The sequence below is a fragment of the Serinus canaria genome, chromosome 25, assembly GCF_022539315.1.
Source record: "Serinus canaria isolate serCan28SL12 chromosome 25, serCan2020, whole genome shotgun sequence".
Taxonomy (NCBI): Eukaryota; Metazoa; Chordata; class Aves; order Passeriformes; family Fringillidae; genus Serinus; species Serinus canaria.
In genome coordinates, this window is record NC_066338.1 from 11,142,605 (window position 1) to 11,165,160 (window position 22,556).

The following is a 22,556-nucleotide window of genomic DNA, read 5'->3' on the forward strand; positions in this document are numbered from 1 at the left end:
GCCCCACCCCCACCACAGGTTTCCCAGCTTTCAGGAGGCAGAACTTCTGTCCTGCAGTTCTGTCCAAGCAGGGGGTCACCAGCTGGATGTTTCATTGTGTCTTTTAGTAAGGTTTCAAGCAGCCAATTCCCTACAGATTATCTGCTTCCCAAACTCGTACACTCACATCTGCTCCTCTCCTGCAACAGCTGGGCACGGCAGGGGCTGGGGGTGGGGGTGCCCAGGGTGGGCTGGGGGTTTTGAGGGGGGATTAGGGCCCTATATACATCTGTATGTATATATCCCATACTCTGGCTCTACCCCTACCCTGACCCCGACCTTGGGGACACCATGAGACACACACACCGTGCCCCCCATCCGTGGGGTGACCCACCCCAGGACGGGAACACCTGCTCCGGCTGCTGCTCGTAATCCCCGGCTTCTAACCGGATTAAAGGGGATCATATCAAAGGAGGGGGGATGCCCGGGGGGGGGAACCCAATGGGTTAAACAGACGAGGAGTCGTTCGGGACTCGTCCATCGGGGCGCGCGGGCACCGGCGCCCAGTGCAGCCCGGTGCACTACAAGTCCCGAACGACCCCGCAGAGATGCAGGAGCCGGGGGTGTGATGGGGGGGGGGAGATCCAAAGCGGGGAGCGGGCGGGGATGATGTCAGCCTGCGGGGAGCCCCGGCGTGGCCAATGGCGCTGCGGGGCCGGGCCAGCGGCAGCGGCGGGGGCGGTGGCGGCGGCGATAGCGGCGAGAGCACGGAGCCCATTCATGATCCAGCGAACGGGGCCGGTGGCAAGTAAAGCGGAACCGGTGCCCTGTAAAGCGGCGCCGGTACCGCCGTCATGGAGACATCGGGGCATCTCCACGATTCGGGCGTGGGGGACTTGGAGGAGGATGGTCGGTGTCCCTGCCCGTTACCGGGGGATGAACGGTCACCGCCGCCGCCCTCCGCGCTGCCGCCGCTCCAGCACAGCCTGTTGCACTCCTCGCCCGGGTCGTTACGGGCCCCTCCTCCTCCTCCCGCCGCCCCCGCCGCCCTCCACCCTTCCTCCCGCCACGGCAGCCAGCTCAACCTCGGCGACCACCCAGCGGGCTCTGGGGTGGCGAGCAGCAAACACCGGCAGCCCAGCCCTCTGGTTCACCGGCGGGACAGCAACCCCTTCACCGAGATTGCCATGAGCTCCTGCAAGTACAGCGGGGGGGTGATGAAGCCCCTCAGCCGACTCAGCGCATCCCGACGGAACCTCATCGAGGCCGAGCCGGAGGCACAACCCCTGCAGCTCTTTGGTGCCGGTGAACCCCCCGAAATTGTTGTCTCACGCGAGGACAACCACGCGCCCACCACCCACCGTCCCACCCGCCCGGCCGCCCGCCCGGCCCCCACCACCTTTGCCAAGGGGCCCAAGCGCAAGGCACAGAACATTGGCTACCGCCTTGGGCACCGCCGGGCACTGTTCGAGAAGAGGAAGCGCCTCAGTGACTACGCGCTCATCTTCGGCATGTTTGGCATTGTCGTCATGGTCATTGAGACTGAGCTCTCCTGGGGGCTCTACTCCAAGGTACCAGCGGGGCTGGGGGGTGTGTGCGGGGCTGGTGGCACCGGATGGTGCCTGGTGGGGCGAGCGTGGAGCCATTCGCCCCATCTATGCCACGGGATAAATATGGAGCTCATCTGGAGTGGAGCAGGGTCAGACAGGCTGGCTGGTGGCTGGCAGGATGTTCCCAGAGCTTTAGTGGATGCCGCAGCCACAGGTGTTGGACAGGGTGAGCACCCTGGAGGTGCAGGGGCTTTGTGCTGGTGGCTGCTCTGTCCAGTCCTGCCCCAGGCACTTGCAGCAGCACGTACCGACCCACTGAGCTTTGTGGTGCCTGTTGCTGGCATGGCAGTGCACTCCTCAGAAGCACTGTGCCCCTGGCCGTGCAGGGAAGCACCCCCTCCCTCCTCCGCCTCCTCCTCCACACCCCTTCCTTTCCTGCCTTTTTTTTTTCTTTTTTTTTTTTTTTTTTTTTTTTTTTTTTTTTTTTTTTGCAGGACAGTGTCTTTTATTTATAATTCTCCCCCCCACGTCCCTTCCAGCTCCTGCTCCCGGGCTGCGCTGGTTGGCAGCGATATGAATAACTCTTTGTATAGACATCTGTCATGTTATTTATACTTATCCAGAGAGGGGAAGGCATCGGCACCCCCACCAGCACCCATGGGCGTCAGCGGGCCGGCGCTGCCGAGGGGGCTGGGGTGCAGCCAGCGGGGGTCCCGGTGCCGCCCGAGGAGGGGAAGGAGCGGTGGGAAGGGGCTGCTCCCCCCTTCCTGCCATGATCCCATGGGCAGGGGGGAGGGCAGCGGGAGCACGGAAGGAGGAGGAGGGGAGCCATGTCCCTGGGGGTCCTGTGATTTGGGGGTCCCTGCTGCCTCCCCAGCGAGGTGCCTGGGGGGAGTCCCGAGCCCCATCTTTGCACGGCTGCCAGGCTCAGTGGGCATGGGGGGCTGCGGGCAGCAGTTTCCCTGCTCTGAGGCAGGGGCATGCCTTGGTGCCAAGCTGGCATCCTCAGCATCCTCACCAAGAAAGAAAGACGCTTCAATGCCAGAGCCTTTTTCTGGTGGTTCCCACTCCCCTTTGGCAGGAGCAGAGCCAAACACCATCCCCCACCTGCATCTGCTACCTGTTGAGCTGCAGCCACCCTCGCAGGCTCCATGTGCCTGCATGCCTGGCGCCAGGGGGACTGTCCATCCTCACCGAGCTGCCAGCAGAATGCTGCCATGCTCGTTGGCCCCACCACGCTGAGCTGCTGTGTCAGCTGGGGAAGACCCCGTGAGTCAGCGCTGCTGCCATGCAGCAGCTGTGACACGCTGCCCCAGCCCTGCTGTCACACAAACAATTGTGCTGACAGCCACAGGGTGCAGGACAGTCCCTGGCTCCGGCCTCTGCAGGCCCTTGGCCAGATTTGCAGCAGCTGTGTGTAAATCCCCTCCAGAAGCCCCCGGTGGGAAACCAGAACTCACCGGCAGGGCCGTGACCACGGGTGTGGGGGTGTCTGTGAGCAGGGCTGGCTGCCATGGTGCAGATGGGGAGCAGTCAGCGCAGCTCCAGCTCTGCCCCACAGCCCCAGCCATGCCACCACGTGCTCCCAGCCACAGGCTGCCGGGGCTGAGCTGGGCAGCAAGGACACACTGGCCGGGGTTTGCCTTGCCTGCTCCCTGCCTGTCCATTGACTGTGGGCAGGACAGGGCCTCTCAATCCTGCTGCTTCCCACCACCTGTGCAGCACCACCAGAGTGAAGCATCCTGCCATCACCTGGTGGATCAGGACGTGTGCCAGGGTGCCGAGGTCCTTCCCCACTTTGGCCCAGATCCCATGTTGTTTGGGATACAGGAATGGCTCTTCCTGACAGGTCTCCTCAGGCAGGAGGCATTGGTACACCCTGTGACACTTGCCAGGTGGGGCAGTGGGTGCCCCATGCAGGGTTTGTGCCCCTGAGAAGGGTCTGACCAGAGCCACCTTGGCACAGTGCTGCCCCGGAGCTTGCCTGTTAATAGTAGTGTTTAGTCACAGCACTTTTCTTAGCACCAGCCATTATATCCACACAATTGCACAGCCAGAGCCAAGTCGTTAACAATGCAATGCCGCCTCCACAGCAAATAGTCCCTTCTCTGCGTGCAAACAGCCTGTGGGGATGAGGAGCACGGGGAAGAGGGAGCCAAGCCAGGCCAGAGCCAGCCCAGCACCTTGGGGAGCCACGGGTTGGGTGCCATGAACGAGCTGGGCCTTGGCAGGCTGGGTGTGCCAGGCCTCAGCATGCTGAGGATGGCACAGAGGTGTGGGATGGGAGCTAAAGGGGGGTTGGTTTGGGGATAACATCTTGGTGAGGGGCTGCCAATGCCAAGCATCAGTGGGGCTGGACTGTGGCTGGCACACACATTGCTTAACCAGCGTCCAAAGGGAACAGTGAATCCTGCTTTTCACAGCAGGGACCCGCCAGTTCAGCCATCAGGGAATCAGGGGTGGTTTAATTTACATAAGACTAATTAGCTGGAGGGTCTGGTTAGATCTTCTCTGTGGATACCATAACACTTGGCTCAGGCTGGATGGGGCCGGGGCACTGGCGTTGCATATCTCATAGGGGAGGTTGGGAACTGCACTCAGCAGAAGAGAATTAAAAAAGAGTTTTTAATTGTTTTTGCTGGTGGTGCCAGTGATGCTGGAGGTGCCAGTGGTACTGATGGCTCTGATGGTGCCCTTAGTACTGTGTCAAGCTGCTTAGGGGGAAGCTGAAGCAGCAGAAGTGCTGTTGAGGATGGGATAGCAGGTGTGTGTGTGGGGGGGGCAGTATTTCCTTTGGGGTGTGGAGTCCAGTGCCAGCAGACTCCCACAGCTGTGTGCCCCTTAATGCCTTCCCTGTTTTCACCCTGCAGGACTCCATGTTCTCCCTGGCCCTGAAATGCCTTATAAGCCTCTCCACCGTCATCCTGCTGGGCCTCATCATCGCCTACCACACCCGGGAGGTGCAGGTAGGTCCTGGCATCACCAGTGCCTAGTGATGGCTGGTGGGGTGGGCTGTGGGGTTTGCTAACCACCTGAGTGGGACATAGCACCTGAGCTCACATCCTGATCCATCCTGGAGCATCCTTCCTCTTTGTCAGGGTCTTGAGGGGCAGCAAGGGTTCTCAGGGGGCAGCTTGTGGTCTGTCTGAGCCCCAGGTGCTGGGCAGATATGCTGGTGGCTTGGGGAGACTACAGCCAGGAAGGGCTCAAGTCAGTCAAAGTGCCAAGGAAAGCCACGAAATCCTTTCCTAATCAGGGCTGCACACTCTCTTCCTCCCTGGGAAGTTAAAGGACTCCCAGTTTGTTCCAGGAAGGCTGTGCTTCCCTGCGCTTCGGCACAATGCCAGCCTGCTTAGGGCCTGGGAGGAATGAATCACCAGGCAGGAGAAGGAGCATCCTGGGAAGGGATGTCAAAGCCCCTGGCCCTGAGTGCACCATAATCCCACCTTGTCCCTCCTGGGGCTGGGGGACAGAGGGGCTTTGCCATGTAGGGGCTGGCAGCAGCATGCCACTCCCTGCCTGCCTCAGTTCCCATTCCAGCTCAGCCTGCCCCCATGGGGACCAAGTCTGGGGGTGAGTTACTCAATGCAAATATTTGAGAGCTCTGCTTCTTGCTGCAATAATATTTACCCCAGGATGACGGTGGTTGGGGTCAGCCGGGTGAGCTGTGCCCTCAGTGCTCGCTGCTTCCTCTGCTTGTTGTTCCTGGCAGTGTGTTGTGCAAACACAGCATCCACCCAGGCAGCACACAGGTCATCCCACCTCTCCTGCCTTGACCAGAGCCAAAGTGCCACTGCTGTCCCTCTGCACGTGGGGACTGAACCTCACCATGATCCCAGCTGCTCTGCCAGGCCAGTTACACTGGGAGACAGGGAATGAGATGAGTTTGACTTGATCTGCTCCAGAAAAAGTTGTGCTGGCTGCTCATTGCCCAGAGTGTTATGAAGTGTTATAAAGAAATTGGTGATAATCCAAGAAAAATTGAATGGGGCTGCCAGAGCTGTAAATCCTCAACTTGTTGTACCTCTTGGCCAAGGTGGGGAACTGTGGTCACCTGGCCATGGCACTTGTCAGACCTCCCAGCCTCTGGGAAACAATGACTTCGGCCTCTTCCCTCAGGATTCCCTCTTCCTCTCTTGCCCAGAGAAGCTGTGGCTGCCTCATCACTGCAAGCGTTCAAGGCCAGGCTGAATGGAGTTTGGAGAAACCTGGAATAGTGGAAGGTGTCCCTGCCCATAAAATTGTGTGGAATGAGATGAGCTTTAAGGTCCTGTTCAACCCAAACCAGTCTGTGATTCTATCGTGCTACTAATTGTGTTAATTAGTCCTTTGAAGGTCTTCCTGTGCCTCATTTTCTCTGGGGCTGAGGCATCACTCAGCACCCCACTGATGTCTCTGGTGCCTGGGGCAGAACATGCCATCCTCTGCCAGCACCACGTGGTATCACAACAAGTGAAGGAGAGCAGTGCTGGCAATGCTGCCAGCTCCTGCCAAGGTGCTGTGGAGGGGCAGAGACCCCTCGTCCCTGTGCTTGGAGTGCCTGGAGCTGTTCAGGCTATTGGTGAAACTTAAGTCCTCATGAGGTGTCTTGGTAGCTTTTATTGACCTTTGTTTTTCTGGAGATGTGGTGGCTCTTCTTCCTTCATCTGCTGGAGCCAGTGATGCTGGATGTGTTGGGGAATGCCCCCTTGGGTACCACTGAACCACACTAGGTTTCCATGGAAACCCACTTTGATGCTTTACAGGTACAGAACAGAGAGGGGCTGGCTCAGGGGAATCCTGCCCAAATCTTGCTCCTTCCCTTCCCTGGCCTATGGCAACTCCCCATCATACAGTCAAAAGGCTCCTGCCTTTTCCGCTTGCTAATTTGTTTATTTTAACACCCTTTTCCAGGAAGGAATAGGCTGTCAGCTTGCTAAATGCCTGAGGATCTCCCTTGACAGCTTGGAGCATTTTTGTAAACAATTTCTCAAACAAAGCAGCTAAAAGGAGCAGAGTTTTCCCTACAGAAAGGGAGGTGGCTGGGACAGCCACTCCGTGAGTCAGTCCCAGTGGCTCCTGCCATCCCCAGGGAGAGCCCCAAATGCCATGCTGTGCTGGCACAGGTGTACTGGGGCCTCTGGCAGGGCAGGAGGGCTGTTCCTGGGCTCAAGGCCAGCTGGGGCCATGCTCCCCACCCGCCTCTCACCCTCTGCCCAGGCTCTGCCCAGCCCTGGCTCTGTGAGTGAGCCAGCATCGCTCCATGCTTGCAGGATTGAGGACACGGACAGTGGCACCAGCTGCCATATCCCCCTTGGATCCCTTCCTGGTGGTTTCTTTGGCAAGTGCTGCTTGCAGAGAGGCCCTGAGCACGTCCCCCCTGCTGGGTGTCCCTGTCACACCAGGGAGAAGCCAATGGCAGCCTCAGGACTGCCCCTGCCGAGTCCCCTGGGTGGGTGACTCCCAGGGCTCTGGTGGCATCCCAGAGAGGCCAACTGAGCTGCCATATCCCCAGCTCCTGCAGAGACCCCAACTCCATCACTGATGATGGGAGAGAAGCTGCTGTACCCAGGATGAACCGTCAGTTGCCATGACAACTGAATCCCATCTCTGCCAGCAGCTGGATGCTCTGACTGTGGTGTTCACTGCCTGCCCAGATATTGCCCTGGCACTCAGGGTGTGACAACTGTCAGCGAAATCAGCGCAACACCAGGAGCAGAGGGACTGGGGTGACTCTTGCTGGTGCTCTGTGGCACCATGGCTTGCCCATTTCTGTGGCCTTGGATGAGGGGGACGTTCTGGGAGGTGGGCTTCTGACGGCCAGATTTTGAGTGAGCTGTCCTCATGCTGTGCCTGGGTGTGTGCTCAAGGCCAGGAACCTTAAAGTTTTGGTGTCCCCTGCAGCGTGACCATCCCTGACACACTAGCAGGGCAGCAGAGAGGTTGGTGGTGACTCATTCCCATGTTTTTCTTCTCCGTCCATCCCCAGCACTTCTGGCTGAGCCACACCCAGCTCCTCTTAGCTCTAACCCCCAGTGCCTGTGGAGGGAGGGTTGGGGATGCCAGTGGGCAGGTTGTGGGGCCACTGGTGACCACGTGGTTTTGCATCCTGGCAGCTCTTTGTGATCGACAATGGAGCTGACGACTGGCGGATAGCGATGACGTACGAGCGCATCCTCTACATCAGCCTGGAGATGCTGGTTTGTGCCATACACCCCATCCCTGGGGAGTACAAATTTTTCTGGACAGCTCGCCTGGCTTTCTCCTACACGCCATCTCGGGCAGAGGCTGACGTGGACATCATCCTGTCTATCCCCATGTTCCTGCGCCTCTACCTGATTGCTCGGGTGATGCTGCTGCACAGCAAGCTCTTCACCGATGCCTCCTCGCGCAGCATCGGGGCACTCAACAAGATCAACTTCAACACCCGCTTCGTCATGAAGACACTCATGACCATCTGCCCTGGGACAGTGCTGCTGGTCTTCAGCATTTCCCTCTGGATCATCGCTGCGTGGACAGTCCGTGTGTGCGAGAGGTGAGGGGGGTTGGGGTGTGTGGTGCTCTGGGATTCACGGTGTTTGGAACGAGCTGGGGTGAGGGGTTTGTGGCAGCTCAGGATGCTCAGTGCTTGGGATGCCTGGTGGTTTGGGATGCTCAGCTGTTAAGGTTGCACAGAGGTTCAGGATGCATGGAGGTTTGGGATGCAGGGTGGTTTGGGATGCTCAGTAGTTCAAGACACAAGCATGATGAGCAGCAGTTTGTGTGGAGGTTTGGAAAGCTCCACGGTTCAGGATGTGCAGCGGTTCAGGATGTGCAGCAGTTCAGGAATGCATGATGATGTGCAGTGGCTCTGGAAGCTTAGCAGTTTGTGGTTTGGGATTCATGGCAGTTTGGAATTCTCAGTGGAGATGTGATGTCCTAACACCCTGGAGGAGGGGTGTTGGGGCCTCAGTGGTTCCCTGCAGAGCCCTGCTGTTACAGATGATAAATTGCACATGCAGGAAGCAGAGCAGGGTCAGCCCTGTCCTCACAGCCAGTGCCTAAGCCAGGCAGGGTCCTTGTGCAAGAGGACAATGGGTGGTGCCAGAAGCCCCAGGAGCACAGGTCGGGGACAAGGAGAGTGGTGGGAGCTGGGGGCTGTGTATGGGGAGGGCCCAGAGGTGCTGATGGGAAGTGACAGGGCCTGGCTCAGGCTCTAGCATCGCTGCAACTGACTGCCATGACAACACTGTGGTGACATACCCACAGCTTGATGGCATCATGCCAGCATCAGCGTGCTCAGCACCAGGGTTGCTGTGGCGACCAGCCTGGTGGGTATCACTGCACCTCCATCTCTTGGGGACCTGCCACCACTCTTTGTCTACTGAGGGAACCAGGGGGCTGTGGTGGTGGCATCCCAGTGCCGTGCCAGAAGGTTTTCTCCACAGCCACAGTACAGGCTGCCAGCAGCACCTGGAGAAGGGAGGGCAGGTTCTCCACAAGCTGCCCTGTTGTGGCAGCTTTGTGTCATCCTTGGAACTAAGATGTGAGGGATCACAGCAACTGGCACCCCAGGGTTACCTGGGACACCCAGATTGGTTTTAGATTGCTTTCAAAGTGAGAGGAAGGCCACCCTCCCTTCTTCTCAGGGTGGGACCCGTTGCTCTGATCACGCTGCAAAAGGGCATTAGGGCAGCTGTAAGTGCTGTGGCAGTGGCGTGGGATGGCACACTGAGATTTTATGAGCTTTTACTGGCTGTATTTGCCTTCCTGCCTCCCTTAATGATGCTCTCCTTATGAGCTGGATGCTCAGGCACTGCCTAATTGTGTTTGAGAAATTGTGGTTTATGCCTCCTGAGCAGGGAGCAGCAGGCGGACAGGCACCCAGGACACACGCAGGAGGGTAATCCAACGCCTGGCAAGGCTCAGGCTGGAAGATGCACTGAAGAACTATTAGGAACAAAAATCCCCAGAAATTATGCAGATGAGGCACTGCAGATCATTGGCACTGCAGCTGCCATCACCTCCCTCAATGTACAGAGAGGCAGAAGAGAAGCCAGGTGGGCTGGAGATGCGTCAGTCCTGGGGGATGCAGGACTGGGGGAATGCAGAACCCCTGGGACACGCTCCGTGTGTGAGGGATGCCACATCCCTGGTGGATGCACCAGCCCTGGGAGTCACACACAGCTCCTACAAGGTGTCCCCCTATCCACACTGTCCACTGGCACTGGAAAACAGTTTGCTGCTCTTTGCAGGACCATTCCCAAGCAGCACCCACTGGCCCAGGCAGTTCAGAGGTGGTGGTGCCTCTCCAAGGCGGCTTCTGGGGCTAGGCTGCCACATCTTATTGGAATAATTACCAATCTAGCCAGACAGGATATGCCTGAGCTTGTCTGGCCCTTGGTGCTGAACCAAAAAGCGGCAATTGTGGTGTTTCACCCCAGAGACACTTTTGGCCAGCTGGATGTTGCAGCTGGGCCCGCGGAGACAAGTCCAGGCATGCAGGAGCTCTGGGGGTGCTGGGATGGAGCTTCCCCCGTGGAGGGGCCGCTCCTCAGGTTTCCCTCTGTGGAGAAGCTTTAGGGCAATGGTGAAGGAAAGGAGTCCGTTCTGATGGAGGGTTTGGATCCAGAGCTTTGTTCTGGCCCACAGGCCTCTGAATCCAGCAACAGCTCCAATAGAATTCCCTGACTGCGTGGTTGCTGTTCCTTTTAACCCCGGGGAGAGGGGGAGGGAAGGGCTAGGGAGCCACCAACCAGGCACAGGAGGGGAGGTCTCAAGGGACAAAGGACACCTGGATGGCCCAATGCCCCCCCAGGGGTAGAGAGCATCCTTTGAATCTGCCAATCACTCGAGGGCCTTCTGGAATTCCAGAATTGACAGACAGTGCTCGGCAGGGGGCAAGGGAGGGGTAAGGAGAGGTGACTGACACACCTGTGAGGGAATTATCAGGGAGGGATCGGAGGTTCTGGGCTAAACCCTGAAATCACAAGGCAGCAACGTTCTCTCGGCACCGAGCTGTGCTCTCAGTGGCTGTGGGGGCAGCAGCAGCAACCTCCCGTGCGCCGCGGGGCCGCACCTCTCGCAGGCAGCGGAGTCGCTGCTTAGCAACCTCGCCCGCTCCCCGGCCGTTGCTCCGCCGCCCGCGGGGCTGCGCCGCCGCCAGCGCTGCCCGCCCGGCCCGGCCCGACGGCGCGCACGTGTGCCCGCACGTGTGCCCGAGCAGCGGCCGGGGCTGCCCGGAGCCCTGGGCTTGGTGCGGCCGAGGCGGTGCTGCCGCACGCAGGGCAGGGCTCTAGGGGGATGTTCACGGCTGCCCCAGCGGTGAGGGTGGCCGTGGCAGATAAGGGGATGGCAGAAAGCCGTGCTGGTGTCTGAGTGATTGCAGCAAGCCTCGGTGTGAGCAGGTGGCCCCTCTTTCTGCCCACACCAGCCGTGGCACGGGCCGACCCCTCTGGTTTATCAATTCTTGCTCAAAGTGCTACCCAGAGGAGAAAAGGTCCCTCTGTCCAGCCGGCCTGTAACCCCCGGTCCAGCATGACACTCTTGGGGTTGTCCCCTCAGGACATTCTACCCTGTGGGATGAGATGGGCTCAGCTCTCCTCAGGACAAGACACTGGATGGGACAATTGTGTGTGCCCCACTGCTGGCACTGGAATTTTGGGGAGCGCTACTGTGGTTATGGGCTCTAGCTGCCCTGGCCAACCCTGCTCAGAGTGAGCCTCACCCTGGCTCAAGGTGCTTTCTCCTACACCAGGACCTCATTCGAGTCTCCAGCTGAGGGAAAAACATTTCAAAAGAGGAGAAAACCCAACTGCTCTGCGAGTGATGATCTTGGAGTTGGGATTGCCAAAAGCTCCATCTGTTTTCCCTCTCCAGATCCTGTGAAGAGGCTGGGAGAAGCCTGCCAGGGAGGCAGGAGAACAACCATCCTGTTCATAGTGGGGTAAAGGCACTGCCTGCCCCTGCCAGCTTAGGGCTGAGTCCCACTGCAGCCAGGGCCAGGCCCTGCTCAGCTGCCAGGAGTCAGGACTACATCCCTGGGAATGGTACCTGCCTGGCTTGGCTGTGCCTGCCCAGCCCTGGGGAGCTGGAGGCAGCTGGGGCCCCTGGCTGCGTGTTTGCTGCAAGAGCCACAGCCAGTGTCTGGGACAGCCAGAGTGGTCATTGACCTCACATCCCCAGCAGGGACCTGGAAAATCTGCAGCCTTCCCAAAGCTGCAGCCACATGTGCTGTGTCTCGAGTGTGTGAGCTGTTCCTCTGTTCCTGAAAGGCAAGCCTGTGCCAGAGGCTCAGCAGGACCCATCCCCAGCAGTTCAGCTGGCAGCTCTGCCTTCTGGAGTGCCACAGCCCAGGCTGCAGCACCAGTGGGATGCAGGGGGGATGCCAAGGGTGAGCTGCTGTGGTCAGGGCCTTTGCAGAGCCACAGCTCTTTATCCCATCAGCCAATTCTCACTGCAGCACCACATGACACCGGGGACACACAACAGGACTGGGATGTGGTGACAGGTCTGACTGAAAGCAGAAGCTCTTTCCACCGAGTTTTTGCTCTCATGTTGTCCATGTGGGTTTTCCAGAACCAGAAATTGTGCAACCACTGCTACCATGGCACATCCTACTGTGTTGTTAATCCTGTACCCCAGCACAGCCCGTGCTGGGGGAGCCACTGTACCCAGTTACCCCCATTTCTGCCCCATCCATCCCTGTCCCCTGCTGTGACACTGATGTCCCTGTCTCCTTGGCAGGTACCATGACCAGCAGGATGTAACCAGCAACTTCCTGGGTGCTATGTGGCTCATCTCCATCACCTTCCTCTCCATTGGCTATGGGGACATGGTCCCACACACCTACTGTGGGAAGGGAGTCTGCCTGCTCACTGGCATCATGGTAAGGGTCATGCCAAGCTGGTCTCCATTCTGTGGGCTCTGCCTGTCTCCATTGCAGAGGAGGGGCCACTGGAATTTACCAGAGCCTGTTTCTCAGCTGTTTTGTCAATGTTCAAGTCTAATGACTTCAGCTCTGACGTGTCATAGCCTGGAAGTTGATAGAGTTGTCTCAGCTGAGGAACTTGGGGTGGATTTACTACACATTTAGTAAGGGTGGAGGGCCTTGGTGGAGTCAGGGAGCAGAAGGGCACCTGAGCATCCCTTGGCTATCCCGGTCCACACCATCTGGCTTCTATTGCTCATCTGCCATGGGTTCCTTTCCTTCTTAGCCAAAAGGTCACCATTCTCCAGTGCCTCCAGAGTACCTGCCCCTAGAAGACCACCACGAGATCTCTGGCTTGTGGGACTTTCCAGCCAGGGCTGCTGAAGGAGCAGCTGGGGGCCCTGTGTTCCCCTCTGCCCACCTCAGCTCCAGGAGCTGGGGATGGAGCCATCCCTCCTCCCAGCTGGGGGAGACCCCATGAGTACCATCAGCTGGGGAGGCTCCACCAGGAGGAATTCATCCTGTATTACCTGGAAGTCTTTGATGTGTCTTGGGTGAGGCCAGACACAGCAAGGCTGGTGCTGCTGGTGGGAGCCAAGCAAGGAGAAAATCCCTGTGGATGGGGGTGATGCAGCAATTGCCAGCAGAGAAGGAGCTGCTGGCCCAGCCGAGGGCATTCTGGTGCTGCAGGCTCCCAAAACTCTTCCCCAGCCAGTGGTGACTCTGAAGTGGGACACCATCTATCAGTGTCCCCCCACCCCCAGTACAGCCCCCCCCACCCCTGGGAATGGGGACCCCCATGCCCTCTGGGTTGGAGACTTTGCTGGGCTTCCCCAGTCACCACCAGGGGTAGTGGCACTCATCCAGGAAGAGAGGTGGTGGTAGTCAGAGTGTGCAGCAGGACTTTTGAGGACACTGAAGGATTCAGGCTACCAGGTTAATTAATGACTCTTTAAGGAGAGCTTGCCAGGCTGACAGCACTCTGCCAGAGCACTGGGGGTTGGGACCCAGCTGGAATGAGCAGAGCTCAGGAGCACAGCAGGGAGGCTCTGGAAAGGACACCTTGGCACAGATGTGCACTGGAGGTGGTGGCTGCCACACACATCTGGCCCTAATTGCTGGGATAAGAGAGTTTCCAGCTGGTGCAGCTGGGATACGTGGCAGTTTGAAGGGTCCTGATTTGGGGCCCCTTCTCTGCTCTCACCTCTGTTGCCTGGTGCTTCCCCACTGCTCTCCCAGCCCAGACCTCTCTCGGGAGTGGAGGGCTCCCCATACCACAGGGCTCTGGCACGGGGCAGATCTCTGGCCTGCAGTGGCACAGGCTCCTGACTCCTCCACTGCTGACCTTGCTAATAGCCCTGGCCTCCCCCATTACTTACAGAGCCCTTCATCAACGACTCAAGGACACCCAGGCTCTGTAAGATCTTGTTAGGATAATGGGGAGGACATGTAGCTTTAGTTAATGAGCAGATTTCAAGGATGAGGGTGGGAGTGTTGGTGTTACAAAACAGCGACAAACTGTTTCCCCAACTGATGTCCCTGCACAGGGTGCTGGATGTACAGCACTGGTGGTGGCTGTGGTGGCCAGGAAGCTGGAGCTCACCAAAGCTGAGAAGCACGTCCACAACTTCATGATGGACACGCAGCTGACGAAGCGGGTAAGATGCCACGGGGGACAGGAGGAGTGGGGGCATTGCTGTGTGCCAGGAGCTGGGGATTTGGGCTACCATGGCAGGAGCAAGGTGTCAGCACTTCTGGATCCTGTGGGTACCACGGTGGAAGAAGGTGCCAGCATCTCTGAGTGAAGCTACAACACGAGAGGACGGTGTTGGCACCTTTGGATGTGGGTCCTGCAGGTCCCTGCAGGTCCCACTGCTGAGGAAGTTGTCCAAGTGCTGTGGATATTGCGCAGGCACAAGTGTTACACTGAGACAAAGAGCAGCAGCTCTCTGCCAGGGATTGAGGTGATTTTGGGAGCATACTCCCTCCTCTTCCAGAGCATGATCTCACTCCTCTTGTTGTCAGGAAGACAACTGGATTTCAGTGATTCAGTGTCCACCACAGATAAGAACCATACTGTGAGGCTCCCCTGAGGAGGGACTCAGAGCCTGCAGCGGGGTGTTCATGGGGTCACTGTCATACCAGAACTGGTGTTACATCCCTAGCATATAGGAGCAGCAGGAGGTTGCTGGTGTTGGCAAAGCATCAGCCAGCCAACAGTGGTGTGTCATATAATGTCATATATAATGTTATATATAACAACAGAATACATTTTAGAGGGGATGGTGGCAAAATGAGCATCAGTGCAGCCCTTGGAAAGTGGTGGGATACAAGCAGGGCACCCACTTCACCCCAGAGAGCAGAGCCCCAGACAAAGCTCTGACACCCCAGGAATAGTCAGGACCTTGGTGTGACCAGGCTGGGAAAGCAAAACAGCTGGTGAGCCCCTCTGCACTGGCCATTGATAGGGATCTGCAGGCTCCATGCCAGGCAGAGAGCAGCCAATTGCTCCTGGAGTGAGCGGCTGAGCTGCGGTTCAGCCGAACAGCCTGCGGAAGTCACGTCCCAGTGCCGGCAGCACAACTGGGACCGGGACCTGCCAGGATTCACAGATGCGTGCCCCCCTGTCCATCTTGCCCAGCAGAAGCTCCTGCTGATCTCTCTCAGGAGGTTCTCAGCATAGCAATGGAGAATATGTTAGAAATTCTGAGAAAGAGCCTGAAATGCAGCATTTTCCCTAGCCTGCAGGCAGCTGGTGGATTTTTTTTCTCGAGGCTTATGGTACAACTTTGTGTGTGGGCAAAGAGCCAGGACTGGGATGTGGGAGTAGCAGGGGTCAACAGCTCTGCCCTCTCTTACTCCTGCTCGAAGTGCGCAGCATCCCCTGGAACAGTCCAGGAGAGCGTGCAGGTACAGAGCCGAGCGCCTCGCTCCAGCTGGGCCAGGTGATGTGCAGCACTGGTTCATGGCAGAGCCAGAGCAGAGTCTCTGAGATCCCACGTGGCTGGTGACCTGCAGCCACTCTTCTTTTTCAGATCAAGAACGCAGCAGCCAATGTTCTGCGGGAAACATGGCTGATCTACAAGCACACCAAGCTGCTGAAGAAGATCGACCATGCTAAAGTCAGAAAGCACCAGAGGAAGTTCCTACAAGCTATCCACCAGTAAGAGGCTGTGCAGTGGGCTGGGGGCAGACTGAGCTCCAGATAAACCAGGATCCTGTCCCTGGCAGGGGTGTGGGGACAGTCTTCCATTGCCCAAAATGCAGGCAGGTCTCCAGATGCAGTTTGAAAGAAGGTTGGGAGTACAGCCATGTGCTCTTTCCTTCTCCCCAGGTTACGGAGCGTGAAGATGGAGCAGAGGAAGCTGAGTGACCAAGCCAACACCCTTGTCGACCTCTCAAAGGCAAGTCCCACAGGAACCCTGTGGCTTGGCCAGACTGAGTGTTTCTCTTCACTCGGAATAACTAAAGCAGACTTGGCTGACCGCAAAATGCTCCAACTCAGTAAATGTCAGCAAGGAATAGCTGCTGTGGGATGGCTGCCCTTGCAAAAAAGGAGATACACATTCATGAGCCAGAGGTTCCCTGCAGCCCTTTTTGCAAGGGATACCACTGCTCAGCAGCACAGGGCCAGCAGAGTTTCCTCGCTTTGATGGCCAGGGATTAGCCAAACTGCAGTGGCAGAACCCTTGGAGAACCTGGGGTGGGCTGAGATGGGGCAGCTCTCAGGGCAGAAAGGGGTAAAGGGGTGAGCTCTGCTAGCAGCAGTGTGGCACTAACCCCTCCAGCCATGGTACTAACCCCGCCACTGTCCCCTGTGTCCCCTCCCCAGATGCAGAACGTGATGTACGACCTCATCACAGAGCTAAATGACCGCAGTGAGGACCTGGAAAAGCAGATCAGTGGCCTGGAATCCAAGCTGGAGCAGCTCAGTGCCAGCTTCAACTCCCTGCCCCTGCTGATGGCTGACATGCTGCGCCAGCAGCAGCAGCGCCTGCTCACTGCCGTCCTGGAGGCCCGGGGGGTTGGTGTGCCTGTGGGCACCCCCCAGACACCTCTCTCTGAGAGCCCCATTGGGGTCAGCTCCACCTCCTTTCCCACCCCTTACACAAGCTCAAGCAGCTGCTAAAACACAGCCCCTCAGCCCCGCTGTGGACAGGGGAAGCATTTCCACACAGATCATGAGGTCTCTGTGAACTTTCCTCTGGTCCTTGAACCGCTGCAGGACCCTTCAGCTGGAGCCAGTGGGACCAGCAGTGCCGAGCAACGCTCGGAGCTTTGCCAACGCCTTGGTATCGGGAATTGCATCCCTCTTCAGGTGCCTCTACACGTGGTGAAGGAAGGGGACAGAAGGTGATGCCTTGGGCCAGCCTGTGCCATGGCGTCCGGTGGCAGACGGAAAACCCACGCTCAATCTCAGGTCTTCACATTTGAAAACAAAACAAAACAAAACACCAAGTCAGAAGCACTGAAGCAACGGAGACACCGGAGGGAGAGTTTTTTCTCCCTGGGGCGCCCCTCTGGCCCCCTGCCCCTCTCTCGATTGCCAAACCTCGCCAGGCAGATGCCAGCGTGGGGAGGTTCGTTATGCAGGCTCTGGCTGACGCTGCCTATGCTCCATTCCATCTTCTTGCCGGGACCCACAGGACAGCCCTCTCACTGACAGCTGGGTGACAATGTCTGACTGTAACCTTCCTGTGGAGTTTTCTGGAGCTGTGAGTGCTTTCTACCCAGAGAAGAACAATGGACACTTCTTTCTGGTCCTTAGTGTCATATTCTGCCTGGAGACACATGCCAGAGCCAGGAAAGCAGTGCCTACAGCGTGCAGGGCCACGCAGGGCTGCCCCCAGCTACTGTGTTGGTGGCCAGTGATGGGGCTGGCAGGCCAGCTCGGGCACTGAGGGGGTCTCCAGGTGCTCACATCACTGCCTGCTGGGAGCCTCCCAGCATTTTGCAAAGCCAGTGGGCTCTTTGCAGCAGTCCCAGAAGTGCTGGATGAACACCCCATCAGCTCCAACTGTCTCCACTTGTGCTGGGAACATCCATGCTTGAGCCCAGTTGGCAATGTTGAGTCCACCAGGATCTCAAGCAGGAGCTCACTGGCAAGTGATGTGGTAGCAGGGGCAGGTGCTTCATCTGTTTAAAACAAAGTCCATCGCCTTCATGCCACTTCTGCTGGGTTTGGTGGAGGGCAGCAGCGCTCTCTGGCACTATCTTGGCAGAGGCACTGCTGTCCATGCCTGCCAAAGTGCAGCACCTCAGATTCCATTATACTTTTTTGCTGGTGTTCAGCTTCCTGAGGTACCCTTGGCATCACCTGGCTGCTTCTGGAACCAGCCATTTTCTGTTTTGCTTTCACCATTTCTCCCTTTTTCCTCCTCAGTTTTCCCCCAGTATCATCTTCTGGCTTTCCTGGATCCTTGCATGGAGCCATGCCAGGCTCCAACTTTGGGGCTGGTGTTTGCTGCTTTCCATGAAAACTCAGCAGAGAATATTTATATATTTTTAAACAGATGAAGTAACCATGTAATTACTCTGCAATATTAATTATGCCTCACTCAGCAGTGTCAGTAATTGTAATCAGTCACTGTGTTACTCCAGGTATACTCAGCCTGTAATGCTCTCCTTTGTAACTTTTTTCCTTCCATAAATAATGCTGGATTTGTGCACATGTAGGGTAGAGACCCACCACCCTCCTGCACCACCACCCCTACACCCCCAATGCCGAAGAATTTCCTTGCTGCCAGTGGCATGAAGTTGTTTCCCTCCCTGTGCCCTGCAGCTGGAGTTACATAGAAAATAAGCAGTAGTTAGTGAGGAGTACTGCCCCCATGCTGGCCCTAGGAGGAGGAGGAAGAAGGCTGCAAAATGAGTACTGCAAAATGAGATCCTTGCTGCAGAGGTGTTGGTAGCAGGGGACAAATACAGTCATCCCCGTTGCCTTCAGGTAGGCACATGCCCATTGCTGCTGGTCCTTGGCCAGTGGGAGATGCCTGGCTTCTGGGAAAGAGCTGCTCTTCCAAGCTCTTGTAATTAGTATAATTGATACCCCACAGATGGCTGGGGATTTGCTGCTGCCTTGGAAGCTCCCCATGATCTATTCTCAGCCCAGCTGCTGCTCCCTGTATGCCTGTGGGTGCCCCCCTGTCCATCTTGCCCAGCAGAAGCTCCTGCTGATCTCTCTCAGGAGGTTCTCAGCATAGGAATGGAAAATATGTTAGAAATTGAGAAAGAGCCTGAAATGAAGCATTTTCCCTAGCCTGCAGGCAGCTGGTGGAGAAAAATGCTTTCTGGGCTTCAGATAGGAGCACACTGCCCATGGAATGGTGCTGTGCATGGGACAAGGTGTGAAGATGTGTCCTGGGGCATCAGAGAGCCAGAGAAAGTATTGATTCTTAAAGATCAATATTGCCAGCAGGAACCCAGGAACCTCCCTGCCAGCACACAATCAAGTCTGGGAAATCCAACGAAGTGGGACAAGAGCAGGTGATGCCAGCTCCAGGCCCCAAGGCTGGAGGTGGTAGGGACCACAGTGAGAGTGTTGGGATTGCAGCTGGAGCTAGAGACCCTTGTTCTGGTGCAGAGCAGCTGCTGCTGCAGAGGGATTTCAACAGGGCTGGGGCAGTGGATCCCTGTGCACCCCACAACCTTCCTCCCCTGGCCTCATCTCTGCACATCCTGCAGTGCAACAACCCTTCTGCCTGGGACCTGGCAGCCCAGGGTCTGCACCCTATGCCCTGCACCTTACACCCTCCATCCCACACACCCAACCGCTATCCCACCCCTGCACCCCCCATTCCAAACCCCTGAATGCGCAACCCAATCCCCAAAGCCCATATCCCACCCCTTCACCCACCCCCCTGCCAGTTCTTCAGCACTGGTACCAGTAGCCCTGATCCATTGCTCCCAGCACCGGACCCCACAGTGGCCAGCACTGAGACCACCCCCCCTCCAGCCCTGCTGCCATGAGCCCAGAGCCCCCCTGAGGCCACAGTGGGGGCAGGCATGGTGAGGAGCCCCCAGGGCAGGGCAGCCCAGCCTGCCGTGCCCAGCCAGAGCTGCTCCCTGATGGCAGCTCTTGGTCACCAGCAGCCTTGGCTGGCACAGCCCTGGTGAACAGCTCCAGTAAATGCTCCCCAGCCAGTCCAGTCCAGTCCACACACCTGAGATGATCACTTTGGGTACCCTAAGGGACATCAGGATAAACAGAGAGAAGAGCTGAGATCAGCAACCAAGGTGGAAGAACAGCACAAGAGGAAAAGCGCAGAGATGCTGACCTCCTGCAAGCTGGGAAGCATCTGATCCTACAGTCCAATGGGGCCAATGCCCCTCCAGGACCCACCTGACCCAGCCAGTCCCATTTTTGGCACAGTCTTGGGGGCTTTTTTTGCTCCACAACTCTCCTTCCTGCTCCGCCTGCAAGGAACTATCCTAGAAATACCAGAAAAATTCCACCATCTCTCTGCAAACTCATGGATGTTTCTGTCCAGACTTAAGGAGCTTTGACCTGGGTTTGCATCTTGCCTCTGTACTGCTCGCTTCTTTTTTAATGATAGGGGAAAAGCATAATAGTTTATTTTAACTATGAAATATATTGCTATATTATGATGGTTATGGTAACTTTCAATTATGGTTTTGTACCCAATACGGTTGTTAGCAGGCAGCAACACCAGGCTGCTGCCATAAATGTCTGTTTCTGAGTACAGCTACTACTGCCAGTGAGGATGGGGGACAGGGAGAGGTGCAGAACCCGAGTTATTCTTTATCCTCCTTGTACTCATTTCCAGTACTTGGAAGCTGACCTCTAGCAGGTCTGGATCTGTCTGTAGCCCGATGGCACCAGGGCATTGCTTCTCCCTACAGAAAGGTCAGGCTCCCCTTTTTTCCCAGGTTCTGGAAAGCCATTTCCCCCAGGCTGTCTCCTCCAGCAGAAGGAGGGACTCTGCTCCGTGGGCACAAGCTCTGCAAGAGTCAAACTTCCCTTTTTCCTCCAGGACAGAGGCTCTTGAGAAATCAGTGCTGCAGAGCACATTTTCATAGAATTATGGAATTGTTAAGGTTGGAAAAGTCCTCTAAGAACATCAAGCCTAACTGTTAATCCAGCACCACCACCAAGCCCACCACTAACCCACATGCCCAAGTGCCACATACACAAATCTTCTAAATTCCTCCAGGGATGGGGACTCCACTACTGCCCCAGGCAGCCTGTACCAGAGCCTGACCACAGTTACAGACAAGAAATGTTCCCAATATTCAACCTAAATATCCCCTGGCACAACTTGCAGGCATTTTCTCTTGTCCATTCACTTGTTACTTGGGAGAAGAGACTGGGATATGTCCAGTTCACATTTCACACCCTGCCCTGGGGAGCTGCAGCTTTTGCTCAACCTCAGGATATGATGGCATAGGAGGACAAAAACCTGAGCATGAAAGAGAAATGAGAAAAGGTTGCAGGGACTGTTTTGTCTCAGCCTTCCAGCTGGGAACAGGCTGCCCAGAGTTGTGTCTGCCCCATATCTGGAAGCGTTCAAGCCCAGGTTAGATGGGGCTTGGAGCAACCTGGTCTAGTGGAAGGTGTCTCAGCACATGGCACGGGGAATGAGATGAGCTTTAAGTCCCTTCCAACCCAAACTATTCTGTGATTCCATGATCCCATGGACTCCTTGAGCCTCAGAGAGCATCACTTCCTTCCCTCCAGCCCCTGAGCTGCTGGACCTATCCCTACTGGATCATAAGTCTTAAACTGCTCTTTGGCAGCCACACTTTGTCCTGGCCAGTCTTCACAGAGCATGACGTGTCTGGGAATGAGCAGCACCTATGGAACCAATTCCTGCTGCTTTTCTCCAGAGAAAGTCTGTAAGTCCCTGCACTGGCCCTTCTTGATCAGAGCTGCAGTCACTGCCATGCTGTCACTGTAGAGCTGTGCTGGTCTCACCCCTCCAGGCCAGTCCAACCCAGCAAATCCCAGCAGCAATGAGCTGCTATGAGATCTGGATGCTCCTTGCTGGACTCCAGACCTGAAATCTCCCTGCAGAAACCAGCTCTGATGGAGGAAAGAGGCTGGTTCATCTGAGAGGCCAGAGCTGGGCCTCTGCTGCTGTCAGCTAGGTCTGGGGCTGCCAGGAGATTCCTGGTCCTCTGCACCACTCTCCCTTGGGCTTCTCCTGCCCAGCATCTCCCAGGTAGCCCTGAGCCCTGTGCCTTCGCCACCAGGTATGTTTGGTGGGGGGCGATGGAGGTGATTGCTCAGCAGTTTGGGAAGATTCTGCTGCCAGGTTCTGTACTGCTCTGAGCCTCTTCTCACCTAACTCCAAGCCCTCTCCTAAAAGATATCCAAAGGGTCCAAGGCCATCATCCAAGGGGATTTTGCAGGGGACAGAAAAAGTTTCTCTATGGCATTAGTTATTTCCCTATGGGATGAGCCACCTCAGAGCCCCATGAGGCACCAGGCAGGGCTCCAGAACCACCTGCCCAGTGGGTGCTCTTGGCTGGGGGCTCTGGTGCTCTGTGCACCCAGCTCTGCTCCTTCTTCCACCCAAAGTGTTCTTCCCCCCACTGGGGTCTCAGCATTGCCCATGCACCTTCCAGTGGGAGCTGCTTGCATGTCTCTGTGGTCAGGATCCAGTCCTGGGCTTTACCTTCCTCCTTCAGGGCCGGTCTCTCAGCTGGAGGACAGGAGTGGGGGCTGGCCCATATGACAACAGCCCATCCCCACAGCATTGCCATAAACCCGAGCTGTACCCAGAAACAGGCATGTTTTAAACTATGGCTTTAACCTGTTCACTGTAAAAAGTGCCTTGGACTTTAATCTGAAGAGGTCACTATCTAGAAGTATTTACCTGTGCGGGTGTGTAAGGATGCAGCTCTGTGTGCAGAGTTACACACACAAATATATGATCTATACGTACAGCTACCAGTGCCTCAGACCCTCTGTTCTGCAAGCTGTGAGAGCTCTTTCCTTTCTGCCCCTGGAGTGATGTTGGAGGCATTTCTGACCCAGGGACCCCTTGCCAGAGTGAAACTTTGTGCCATGAGGGTTGTGCTGGGTGCAGCAGTGCTGAGCTGTCCTGTTCATCCCCAGGAAGCAGCTTGGTGCTCCTCAGGGTTTGTCTGCACAGTCTGGGAAGCCCCCAGGGAAG

The 22,556-nt window shown here is 56.8% G+C and overlaps 1 protein-coding gene across 1 annotated transcript; it reads left to right on the plus strand.

The window, feature by feature from the left end:
• The first annotated feature begins 715 nt into the window (after positions 1-715).
• KCNN3 (potassium calcium-activated channel subfamily N member 3) lies at positions 716-22,326 on the plus strand. The gene is made up of 8 exons (XM_030231004.2): positions 716-1,550; positions 4,400-4,495; positions 7,625-8,043; positions 12,234-12,375; positions 13,965-14,075; positions 15,453-15,580; positions 15,752-15,821; positions 16,250-22,326. Exons 1-8 carry the CDS (start codon positions 834-836, stop codon positions 16,544-16,546), a joined length of 1,980 nt encoding a protein of 659 aa, XP_030086864.2. The 5' UTR covers positions 716-833; the 3' UTR covers positions 16,547-22,326.
• The last annotated feature ends 230 nt before the right edge of the window (positions 22,327-22,556 follow it).